The following is a 12,415-nucleotide window of genomic DNA, read 5'->3' as shown; positions in this document are numbered from 1 at the left end:
CTGAGCCTGAGCAGCTACCAAGCTAGTCAATAACTGCAAAGCACTCCGCATATCCTGGTCTGGAGTGTCAGACGAAGGAACTGGAGGCGCTGGGTGCCTTCTAATATCCTCTGGAGGAGATGGAGTAGATGAGGTATGAGAGGGCATCTCACTTTGAGCCTCACTTTGTCCTGCTCTGACTTGGGGAACCTGACTGGTACCCTCTCCCGCTGCTGTATCAAGCCGTCTACTAATCGTTTGCTTCCTAGTCGAAGGCATCACTGAAAAAAACAAGGTGAATATTAGAGACAAACACTTACGACTCAACTCTACGCACGATCTAGATTCAGGAAGAAGGTAACAACCCTAGATGTCATGTAGCCTCCTGATTATAAATGTGGCGCGCTACACATCCATAATCAAGACTCTACTAGACACGGCTCATAGACAACCCCTAGGACAGACTTGCTCTGATACCAAGTTTGTCACGACCCAAACTGAAGGGCCATGACTAGCACCCGACCACACTTGCCGAGCACCAACGTACATTTCATCTAACCTTCATTATTATCTTTTAAGGCTGACGAGATCAATATAAATGGTAGACCTAGATCATGGACAACCAGCAATAAAATATGATGGCATGCATATACATAGCAGGGGATGACCAGACAATCAAGAAACTACATATAAGGTATGAGCTACCACGCTACTATGAAAGACTATACAACAAAAACTAGCCGACAAGGCATACCAAACTATACATGAGCCGACACCTGTCTATGAGCCTCTAAAAGAACATAAGTGTTGCAACATAGCCGGAACAGGGCCCCGACATACCCATAATGTCTATAACAAAAATTGCATACCAAGACCAAGGCAAGTCCGGAGAAGGGATCTCGCCAATCACCGCTGAACTGGACAGTCTACTGTGGTGGGGGAGCTGCACCTGCCTGTCTATCAGGACCTGCAGCACGACATGCAGCGTCCACAAATAAAAGGACGTCAGTACGAATAAAGTACTGAGTATGTAAGGCAAGGAACCATAAATACGATCAGTAATGTAAGCAAGGATAGAGAATATACAACCTGTAACATCTTAGTACCTCTGAGGGCTACTTACATGAAATGCATGATACATATGTATAAATACATAAACCTTTAAAGCATTCGCCTCTGTGGGCATCATCATCATCATATCGTACCCGGCCATAATAGGCTCGGTAGAATCGTACCCGGCCACGTGGAGCTCGGTAAAACCCAACTGATCAGTGGTTGCACAATAGGTGCCGTACCCGGCCAACTATAGCGTGGCTCGGTAGAGTAAAATAGATACATATATATAATGCATGCTCGACTCATGGAATCACATTCTAAACCTTTCGGAGTGACGTAAGGTCGGTATCCTCTGTACACGTTATTAGGACTAAGTCTTCACTATGAACCTTATAAGATTCAGGAAGTATGAACAACATTGATAACATAAGAATAAGAGAAGCAACATTAACATCAATCGTTCCATAAGAGGGAAAACAATGTAAGTACTGCTAGCTTCTAAGAGTAGAGTATCTTTGGAAGCTCGTTCATTACATTATGTACAATCGGAGTCGTGCAAAAGAAGGAAAGGGATAGCCTCACATACCTTGTATATACTGCCCCAATCTCAAGCTATGCAATTGTCAAAACTCCTTAGTCTACAATAAGAGAAACGATACTATCGTTATCATTTAAGCGTCATAACTATTATGTATCGACCACAACCTATTTTACGATGAAACGGACAGCACCTCCCCTATATATATGACCTCACACCATTCAAAATAGTCACCAAACAGCCCAAACAACATCAATAATAAACATATTGAGCCTCCCAATATAGTCCACACACAGCCTAATCACTCCATACATACGACGACCACCATAGTCGTGTCAAACAATCTGGAAATGTTACGAATAACTATCAGCCCATAAACCTACATATATATGGTGTTTCTCCACACCCTTCCTCCTCCAAAACTCCACAAGATAGTAGTAAAATACGCAGCCCAACAACAACGCAAAACAGTCCACAAAACAATAACACTACTACCAAACCTTTCGATATATATCTCACAAGTTCTAGCTTCAATGGCTTAGCCGCAACTTGGATAATCTTAAATACATATAGAGTAAGAGGTTCCTTACCTTTATACAGAAAGAACAACTCCAATTTGACCTTAAATTTCCAAGAAATATCCCTCCAATGCTGCCACAACAACAAAAAAATGAAACTAGCGATCAATTAGTGTTTTTCGGCACTAGAATCACTTTAGAAGGCTTGAAATCACCTAGGATTAATATTAAGAACATTAGGGAGTATTTACAGAACATATACCCTTTAAAACAACCTCCCACACGAGTTGGAACGACACAAAAATGAGCAACAACAAGAAGAACAAGAGACTTACTAGCGCCACGGAATTCCCGACACTTGATTTGTGTTGTTTGCCCTTTTTTGGGTCTTGAATCTTGAGAGAACCTTGAGAGGATGTTCCTAGGGTTCTAAGGTCTGAAAATAGTGAAAAGAAATGACTTAAAACGGGTTGGAGTCATCCTATATAGGTCCAAATATCTTAAACCGACTTAGTGGGCCCCATAGAGAGGTGCTTGGCGCAGTCACCCCGTAATTCCTTGTAAATTATGAGAAAAGATTAGAAATATTTGACCTAATGTTTAAGTAAAATTATGAACCTAAGTTGCGACAACTTTTGTCGACTTTTGTTTCATAACTCGTTTGACTTCAAGACTTATGATACGGATATTATATGATTAAAATACCTTAATAAATGACCTCTTGAGTGTATTAAGCACCGCTAGATTACCTGAAAATACGAGTTACAACATCCTTGATTCGTTTAACTTCTAATACTGGTTAATCACCCTTATACACTCTTGTATCACTTAAGACCAATAGGATTGACTTCTTATCATCTCAAAGATAATTCCTTCTTGGATTTATGTTAACTAATATATGGCATGAACTAACACATGTGGATATGGGTTGTAACATCTTAGTCAATAAGTTCTGCCCCCTCCAGTACGTGTACTACATTGGGATCCTTTTGAGAACCCCCTAAACTCTGGCATACTGAGGCTGGCCCTTCTACACTGCACTTGTTCAATCTTTTGTTACCAAGTCTAGGTGTAAGCACTGCCCGGGATCCTTAAGAAACTTTGATGCACCTAGACTCTGACATTGTCAATGGAATTGAGGCATTTGAGGCCATTGGAGGCTAGCTTTTTATTTTTCTTATTTAATTATGTAATTCATTCATTGGTCTATAATAACTTTTAAACAAATATTGGGGTATTTAGTGAAAGGGATGGGTAGATGCATGTTTGTGGGGGTAATACAACTAGAAATCATGCTCCTAGGGCCTTATGTTTAAATCTGATTGTTTTCCAGTAGAAATCATGCTCCTAGGACTTTATGTTTAAATTCGATTGCCTTACCAAGTAGAAATCATATTTATAAGGCTTTACATTTTGGTCATGTTTTAGAAACCATGCCTATAGGTTCAAAATAATCATGCCTTCAACGTCTTAAAATCAGATTAACTAATAGACGTCATGCCTATAGGACTTAATCCAGATTCTGTTATGATAAGTGTTCATGTATGTTCTCATTGTCTTAAAATCAGATTAACTAATAGATGCCATGGCTATAAGAATTAATTTAGATTCTATTACAATGAGTGTTATGTATGTTTCCATGCCTCAAAGTCTTTAAAATCAGTATCAAATGTAGACATCATGCCTATAGGAAATCATACTTGAATGTCTGCTTGTTAATCTAAGCTAGTATGAATAATTTAACTCAGTCCACGCTTAGCTCACTTCTGAATAGGTTTAACTAAGTATTCCATATTTCCTGATACGAGTCTTTTAAAACTACCTCAATCTCATTAGATATCATGCCTATAGGTGTTACAAAAAATACGTTTCAAAACCTGTTTTGTTTCACTATACAAATGTGTTAATCGGTGCTCCGCGTATAGGCAATCCCTTAGGGCATTTTCAAAACTGCATTTCTAAAAACTATTTCTATTGCTTAATCTTTTCTGATCATAACATGCTTTAAAAAATCCATAGGCAACTGCTAGGTCACTACTCCTGAGTTTCTAAAAAGTAAGTTTTTGGTTTCTGCATATTCGCCTAGATATCCTGCCTTAGGACACTATCTGATAAAAGACCTTAATTGTGCTTGAGTCGTGCTGCTATGTGCTTATTTGAGGAGGAAATTTTGATCCTTTAATTGCTTCTTTCTATGTGCTGAAAGTCCTAAGTGTTTTTCTTGTCGCCTTAGAATTTTTGCCTTTTAAAACCTTAGGGGTCCGTCTAAAACCACCTATAGGTAGAGGTCCTAACTCCCTCCAGGACCATTAAGACGGGACGGGTAGCAGCACGCAATAGAGATTGCTGGCCAAACACTCACTTTACATGACCAATATGGGGATGGGAAGGGTAGATATGGGATATGATGACTACACGCTAATGTTACGTGTAGCCCTTCATTGATGAGTGTTTACCGGACATTGTGTAGGGTGATCCTATAGGATACCAACTTAGGACCCCTCCTTTACTGAAATTCCGTTTTTATTTAAACCTTTGTTTTACAACTTGTCCAAATCTTTATCTTATTACTTGAGTTATCTAACGGGTTTTACTTGCAACCTATTTGATTCAATTGTTTACTTGTAATGGATTAATTTGTGAATATAAGTTCGGTCGGGACCCACAGTTGTGGACCAAGAGGGGTGCCTAACACCTTCCCCTCGGGGTTACTTCGAGCCCTTATCCTAATCTCTGATAATGCAGACCAACCCAAGAGTTAATCATTCTAGGTGCCCTAACGCACCGTAATCCATTAGGTGGAGGCTCTTCAAATACCTAATTCCCAAAAGGAAATGAGTTATTACCCCCATGAATGTCGAAACCCGGACTTTTCCCGTCAAAAGGGAAGAAAAAGGGGCGTGACAGCATGGCGACTCTGCTGGGGATACCTTTAGGCTCTTACCATAACGAACTTATCTTTTTACAAATTAGTCCAAGCATGATTTATCCCGTACCATTCTCCCTTATTTTAATTTATCTGTCCATTTTTAAGCGTTTATGGTTCTTTATCCCTGAAACTGACTTGTCTCTTTGTTTTCTTTTTCCCTATAACTGTCTTTCAATTATTTAAATGTTGTATTTATTTTTACTACATGCAAATATTTGACTATATGTTATTAATTGCTGCCTAAATCATGCTCCGCATCATATTCCACTCGTGCGTATCAAATCCTATAGCAGCGCTTTAATGAGTGCTTGCGCTCTTCCTATTTACTACCCTTAAATTCACAAAAACTTATTTGCGGTAAAACTAATCGATCAGCGGTGCAGTCGACGGTTCCATGCCTTCCCCCTCGAGTTTTCCGCTTGAGGGTGCTAGTCTAAAACCCCATAGAAACCTTACTCTTGTTAAAATTGTGCATGCATCATAGTCAAACCTAGTAGGATCAGTTATGTCATCCACATAATGATCCTTTAAGATAAGCCTTATCCAAAGTCCATCGGGGTTTCCATAATCCCAACGGACTCAACCACATTCTGTATATTAATTTGGAGAACTAAATGCCGATATGTTGATCATAAATGTATAAATAGTCGAGTCCAGTGAGGGCAGAGTCTAACCCTTTTGTTTTGCAGAAAATGAGGCACGAGGTCCCCATCTTCGGTATGGTTAGTACACCCTTACTCTTGCTAGACTGGTGGAGGAATCTTCCATCAGATGACCAAATCAATGAATGGAAAGAGAGGGCCGCCAAATCTAGCGAAAAAGTTGGAATAACTGGAATACAACCTGTTGAAATTGGAAGGAAAAGTGAGAAAAAGAGTAACGGACTACCAGAACGCTGAGGGAAACTAAGGAGGACATTTGGAAACGGCATTCTTACTGGTGAACCTACGCGAACTGGAGGATTTGATCAACGAGAACATTCAACCTGAAGAAAGTCCTTCTGGGACCAAATAGGCTAGATTTACTTGCTTTTCCTAAAATTTAATAAGGCCAAGTGCCAGTAGTCACTTATTTTATCATTATATTAGTGTCGTTTTGGGATTCGTCTATTTTCATATTATGAAATGAAGCATTTATTGCATTTGAAGTTCTCCAAATTTATTTGTCGCTAGTCCTACCTCGGGCACAACGAGCCTCCCAAATTAGGATACGAGTGTACATTTCGCAATACGTGTTTAAATACTGCAAACATTTCAGAATCCTCACTAACTTGTTACCTTTTTTGTTTTTGCTTATTTTTATTATTATTCCTATCCCCTTAGGTTGGTTCACTCATACTGGCCTCATCAGCATATCACATCAGATCTAGAGGCCCTCCACCTCCTCCTCCTCCAAGCAACACAAAGGGCAAAGGAAAATCAAAGATGGACAACTTAAGTTGAATCCAAAAGGAAAATGTTGAGAACGCAGAGACTTCTGATGGCCGTAGTACTCCGGCCCCGAATGACTTGGTTTTAAGACTGGAACAAAAGATACTATAACTACAAGGAGAACTTGAGCAGGTCTGTAATTTGGCAAACCTGTCACTTACCCTCAATGTCCTTGATATCCACCAACAAAACACAAAGAACCCGATAACACCTCAGAACGCACAAAACCATCCACCACAAAATCCTACCGCACCAAATTAATACGCAACTCCACCCCAAAACATCAATCTACTGCCAATACCAACTCCACCACAACATCATCATCAACCAATTCAGTACCCACCAACCACCACTTACCACACTCTCCAAAATACACCACCACTCATTCCCGATCCATAAAACTCCACCAATGACCATCATTATACCCAAGTTTCTGGCACTCATCAAACCAACCCTATATACGTGGAAACTATACCCCATTCTACCCAGCCAATCTCATATACACCGGAATCCACCGAGAAGGACCTACTCATTAAAAACATGGCTAAAGAACTCAAGAAACTAACAAGCCAAGTTCAGGGTGTTGAAGGTGACAAGGGATAGAAGGTTAGAATTATGAAGATCTGTGCATACAACCAGATGTCGATTGTCCACAAGGGTACACGCCTCCCAAGTTTGAGATATTTGATGGCACAGGTGATCCCATGGTTCACCTAAGGACCTATTGTGACAAGCTTGTCGGGGTCGGGAAAGATGAAAAGATCCGTATGAAGCTCTTTATGAGGAGCCTTACTGGGGACACTTTGTCTTAGTATATCAGTCAGAATCCCAACAAATGGTCCAATTAGGTAAGCATGGCGTCGGAGTTCATGGACCGGTTCAGGTTTAACACAGAGAATGCACCAGATTTCTTCTACATTCAGAATCTTAAGAAGAAACATACTAAGACTTTTCATGAGTACGCTACTCGATGGAGGTCGGAAGCGGCCAAGGTCAGGCCCTCTTTAGACGAAGAACATATGAATAAATTCTTTGTCAGGGCATAGGATCCACAATACTACGAGAGGTTGATGGCTATCGAAAATCACAAGTTCTCTGATATCATCAAGCTCGGAGAAAGGATCAAGGAAGGAATCAAGAGCGAGATGGTAATGAATTTTGAGGCACTATAGGCCACAAATGAGGCACTACAATCAGGTGGCATATCAAAGAAGAGAGATACTGGGGCAGTAATGGTAGCCCAGGGCCCAAAATCTCCACTAACCTATCAAACGCCTCCACCCACATGTCAAACACCTCCACTCACGTACCAAGCATCACTACCTACATATCAGCCTTCATCTCCTAGATATTCCCAACCAGCCTCTATCTATCACACCTATAACTCCCAACCATCCCAATTCCAAACACTACCAGCTCGCCAAAATTACCCAATACCAAGACCAACATCGACCGCAAGCTTCCCAAACAATACACCGCCATTGCTGAGTCTATCGACCAAATGTATGAAAGGTTGAAAGCCGCAGGTTACGTCACTCATGTTCCCGCTGTAGCATTAGAAAATATATCACAATGGGTTAATCCGAACAAAACTTGTGCGTACTATTCTGGTATGAAAGGACACACCACTACTGAGAGCCGAACATTGAAGGATAAGATCCAGACACTAATTGACAACAAGGTCATACAAGCAAATAAAGTCGCACCTAATGCCCGCAACAATCCCCTCCCTGATCATAGAGGTGATGGTGTACATGTTATAGAAACAATTGAAGAGTGGGACCCTGAGGGGTCAATCTGGATTATTCGAGAAGGTGATAACTTCAAGGTTACAGTCACACTTACTCCTATTGTGGTTCAGACTCAGGCACCAATCGATGTTGAGGTAACTGCATCAGTTCCATTCAAGGTAGAAGTGGCTCTGCCTGCGGCCACCTCCACTCCATTTGAAGTAGAGGTGGTCACACCTTTTACTGTGACGGTATCAACCACACCCTCATTCAACTCAAAAGCAATACCTGGGATTATGTTGCTGAGGCACGGTGAAAAGGTAAGACTAAGATAGAGGAATTCGACGCTGCACAAGGGATGACTAGAACTGGAAGAGTCAATACACCTGAACACCTGGGAGGTTCGAGTAAGGAGGCCACTACTAGGCAGCCTATCTTTGAGACTGGGCCAGATGACCTGTAGAGGAAAGTACAGGCAAAGGATACTTTGTTGACCATCTGAACAAAGTCCCCGCTCAGATATCTATCCTGTCACTATTACAAAATTCAGAGGAACACAAGAACGCCATGATGAAAGTACTGAGCAAGGCTTATGTACCCAAAAATATCATTGGTGGAGAAATGGACAACATGGTTGGCCAACTGCAGGAGATCCATAAGATTATCTTCCACGAAGATGAGCTACCGCCCGAAGGTCTGAATCACAATCGGGCATTGCATATTATGGTACAATTTGAAGACACGTTCATTGCTAGGGTCCTGGTTGATGGAGGTTCGAGCTTAAATATTTGTGCATTGGACACCCTGAAAAGGTTGGACAAAGGTTTCCATGAGATACGGATAGGAAGCATGAATGTGAAGGCTTTTGATGGGTCCTAGAGGGCCACGATCGGGGAAATCAACCTTTGCTTGCAGATGGGGCTAACCTGGTTCAACGTTGAATTCCAAGTACTTGACATGTCGGCCTCATACTATCTTCTGTTGGTCCGACCATGGATCCATGCTGCTGGAGCCATGCCTTCCAAACTACATCAAGCCGTGAAATTCGAATGGAACCGCCAGGAGGTAATAATTCATGGAAATGGAAGTAACCCTATCTACACTAGACAAACCATCCCGATCATTGGCCATAGAAGAAGGCTAGGAGGGGAAACCTATCATCACATCGAACTGGTCAATGCCATCGAGAAGGATAATTGTTGGAGTAACAAAATAGAATGCATACTAGCATGGTCAGGATACGAACCCGACAAAGGGTTGATAAAGAACCTCCAAGGTATCACCAAACCAATACGGTTGAAAAATCATGGTACCACCTTTGGGCTCGGATACCTGTATACATGGCAAGAGTACAATGATTAGTCACTTCCATAGCGCGGGCCGTACTACCCTCTTGAGCAGCTAGTGCCACGTTTGGAACAATCTTTCCACCAGGCGAACACAATATGGGAAACTGTAGCAGAAGAAGCACTGGGTGGGCTAAAGGATCTGTTCTTAAAAGACGAGGACATGGATTGTTGTGTCATAATTGAGGAGGAGGAGGAAGAAGACCTCACTATTCAGATCGTGGTAGAGGGAGCAGTTCTCAGAAATTGGACCGCCGCATTATCCCGAGCTTGCAGAATTCTTGGGTAGCTTGACAGGATTTACTTCTATAGTCGTTTGAGGCATTTAAAATTTCATGTAGTTTCGTTTTAATCTTTACTTGTTTCAAAATAAATGCTCGATCCATCGAGCCGTGCTTTGTCTCAACAATTTCTCAAGTTTTAATCAAATGCATTTGCTCTTTATTATTCACTACTATATTTACACTTTTTCTTTCCACAGCACTATTATTATATTTCGTGGTGAACCAGTGACTGTGACATGTAATGAGGCAACGCAACATGAGAATAGTGACTCAGAGGAAGAAGATGAGATACCATTGGAAATTGTCAGGGAGGTTGAAAATTTTGAGAATAAGCCTAAGTCCAATCTGGACGAGACCGAAGTAGTAAATTTGGGAGACGTCGTGACCGTTAAATAGACCCGCATCAACATTCACTTGTTGCCAACAGAGAAAGAAGAGTACATTCTCTTCCTAATAGAATATGAGGACATCTTCGCATGGTCGTATAATGACATAACCGGTCTCACAAGTTGCCTACTAATCCCATGTGTCCGCCAGTCAAGCAGAAACTCAGAAAATTCAAACCAAACATGAGTCTAAAAATCAAGGAGAAAGTTACCAAGTGGATCAAAGCCAAAGTTCCCAGGGTGGTTAAATATCAAACCTGGTTAGCTAACATTGTGTTAGTTCCGAAGAAAGACATGAAGGTCAAAGTATGTGTTGACTATCATGATAAATAGAGCACGTCCCAAAGACGATTTTCCACCGCCAAATATATATATATCCTGATCGATAATTGCGCCAAGCATGAACTCCAATACTTCGTAGATTGCTTAGCGGGTTATCATCAAATTTGTATGGATGAAGAAGATGCAGAGAAGACAACTTTTATTACACCATGGGGTGTATATTGTTACAAGATGATGCCACTTGGTCTGAAGAATGCTGGGGCCACCTACATGAGATCCACGACGACCATCTTCCATGATATGATACACAAAGAAATGGAGGTATATGTGGACGATGTCATTATCAAATCCAAGAGGGCCGCAGATCACATAGCGGACTTGAGAAAGTTCTTTGACAAGCTAAGGAGGTACAACTTGAAACTGAACCCCGCAAAGTGTGCATTTGGGGTTCCCACAGGAAAGTCACTGGGATTCATTGTCAGTCGCCGAGGGATCGAGATGGATCCATCCAAAGTCAAATCTATTCAAGAGTTACCACCACCCAAGAGCAAAAAGGATGTGATGAGCTTCCTAGGGCATCTCAACTACATCAGTCGCTTCATAGTACAGTCCACGGTCATATGTGACCCATTTTCAAAATGCCGAGGAAAGATGCCGAGACAAGTTGGACCGAGAATTATCAGAAATATTTTGATAAGATCAAGGAGTACATCTCCACACCACCAGTTCTAGTCCCTCCAGAACCAGGACGACCTTTGTTACTCTATCTATCTATATTGGATGGAGCCTTCGGATGTGTTTTGGGACAACATGATGAGACAGGAAGAAAGGATCAAGCCATATATTACCTGACTAAGAAGTTCACACCTTATAAAGCACGGTACTCTCTGCTTGAATGAACTTGCTATGCTTTGACCTGGACATCCCAGAAATTGAGGCATTACATCTGTGCCTACACTACATACCTCATATCCAGGATGGATCCTCTAAAGTACATATCTCAGAAACCCATGCCTACTGGGAAGTTGGCTAAGTGGAAAATACTACTAAGTTCGATATCATTTATGTAAGGTCAAGGGACAAGCATTGGCAGATCACCTTGCTGAAAATCCGATGGGAGGAGAATATGGACCCTTGAAAATGTATTTTCCTGATGAAGAAGTATCATTTGTAGGAGAAGATATTACCGAAGCATATGATGGTTGGAGGATGTTCTTTGATGGGGCCACAAATTTCAAAGGAGTGGGCATTGGAGCAGTTCTGACATCAAAAATGGGTCAGCATTATCTAGTATCTACTAAACTCAGATTTCCTTGCACCAATAATATGGCAGAATATGAAGCATTCATATTAAGGCTCAACATGGTAGTCGACATGAACATTCAGGAGTTGCTGGTAATCGGTGATTTAGATTTGCTTGTGCACCAGGTGCAAGGAGAGTGGGCCACCAATAATTCTAAGATATTGGCATATCTGCACCACGTGCAGGAACTGAGAAAGAGGTTTACAAAGGTAGAATTCCAACATATGCCCATAATTCAGAATGAGTTTGCCGATGCATTGGTCACTTTGTCATCCATGATACAACATCCAGATAAGAACTACATTGATCCTATTCTGATAAGGATCCATAATTAATCGGCATATTGTGCTCATGTTTAGGAAGAAGCAGATGTAAAACCTTGGTTCCATGACATCAAGGAGTACTTATCAAAAGGAGAATACCCGAATCATGCAAACCACGCTCAGAAACACACACTTCGGAGATTGTCCACTCACTTCTTCCATAGTGGAGGAAACCTGTATAGAAGAACTCCCGATCTGGGATTGCTAAGATGTGTCAACGCGAAGGAAGCTTCTAAGCTAATTGATGATATGCATGCTAGGACCCGTGGTCCACACATGAATGGTTTCGTTTTGGCCATGAAGATACTCAG

The 12,415-nt window shown here is 41.4% G+C and overlaps 1 protein-coding gene across 1 annotated transcript; it reads left to right on the top strand.

The window, feature by feature from the left end:
* Positions 1-10,379: 10,379 nt before the first annotated feature.
* On the top strand, positions 10,380-12,116 carry LOC138872604 (uncharacterized). Its single transcript, XM_070150918.1, has 2 exons — positions 10,380-10,502; positions 11,550-12,116. The coding sequence occupies exons 1-2, from the start codon at positions 10,380-10,382 to the stop codon at positions 12,114-12,116; spliced, it is 690 nt and encodes a 229-aa protein (XP_070007019.1).
* The last annotated feature ends 299 nt before the right edge of the window (positions 12,117-12,415 follow it).

This window comes from Nicotiana sylvestris, chromosome 1, assembly GCF_000393655.2.
Source record: "Nicotiana sylvestris chromosome 1, ASM39365v2, whole genome shotgun sequence".
Lineage (NCBI taxonomy): Eukaryota > Viridiplantae > Streptophyta > Magnoliopsida > Solanales > Solanaceae > Nicotiana > Nicotiana sylvestris.
This window is presented reverse-complemented; position numbering and strand designations above follow the sequence as displayed.

What these genes read in the sequence shown, in the direction of transcription:
- LOC138872604 (XM_070150918.1), top strand. Translation starts at nt 10,380, where the DNA reads ATGAGTCTAAAAATCAAGGAGAAAGTTACCAAGTGGATCAAAGCCAAA. An exon ending in AGAAAGACATGAAGGTCAAA is followed by an intron (nt 10,503 to 11,549) that starts GTATGTGTTGAC and finishes CATTTATGTAAG; the next exon opens with GTCAAGGGACAAGCATTGGC.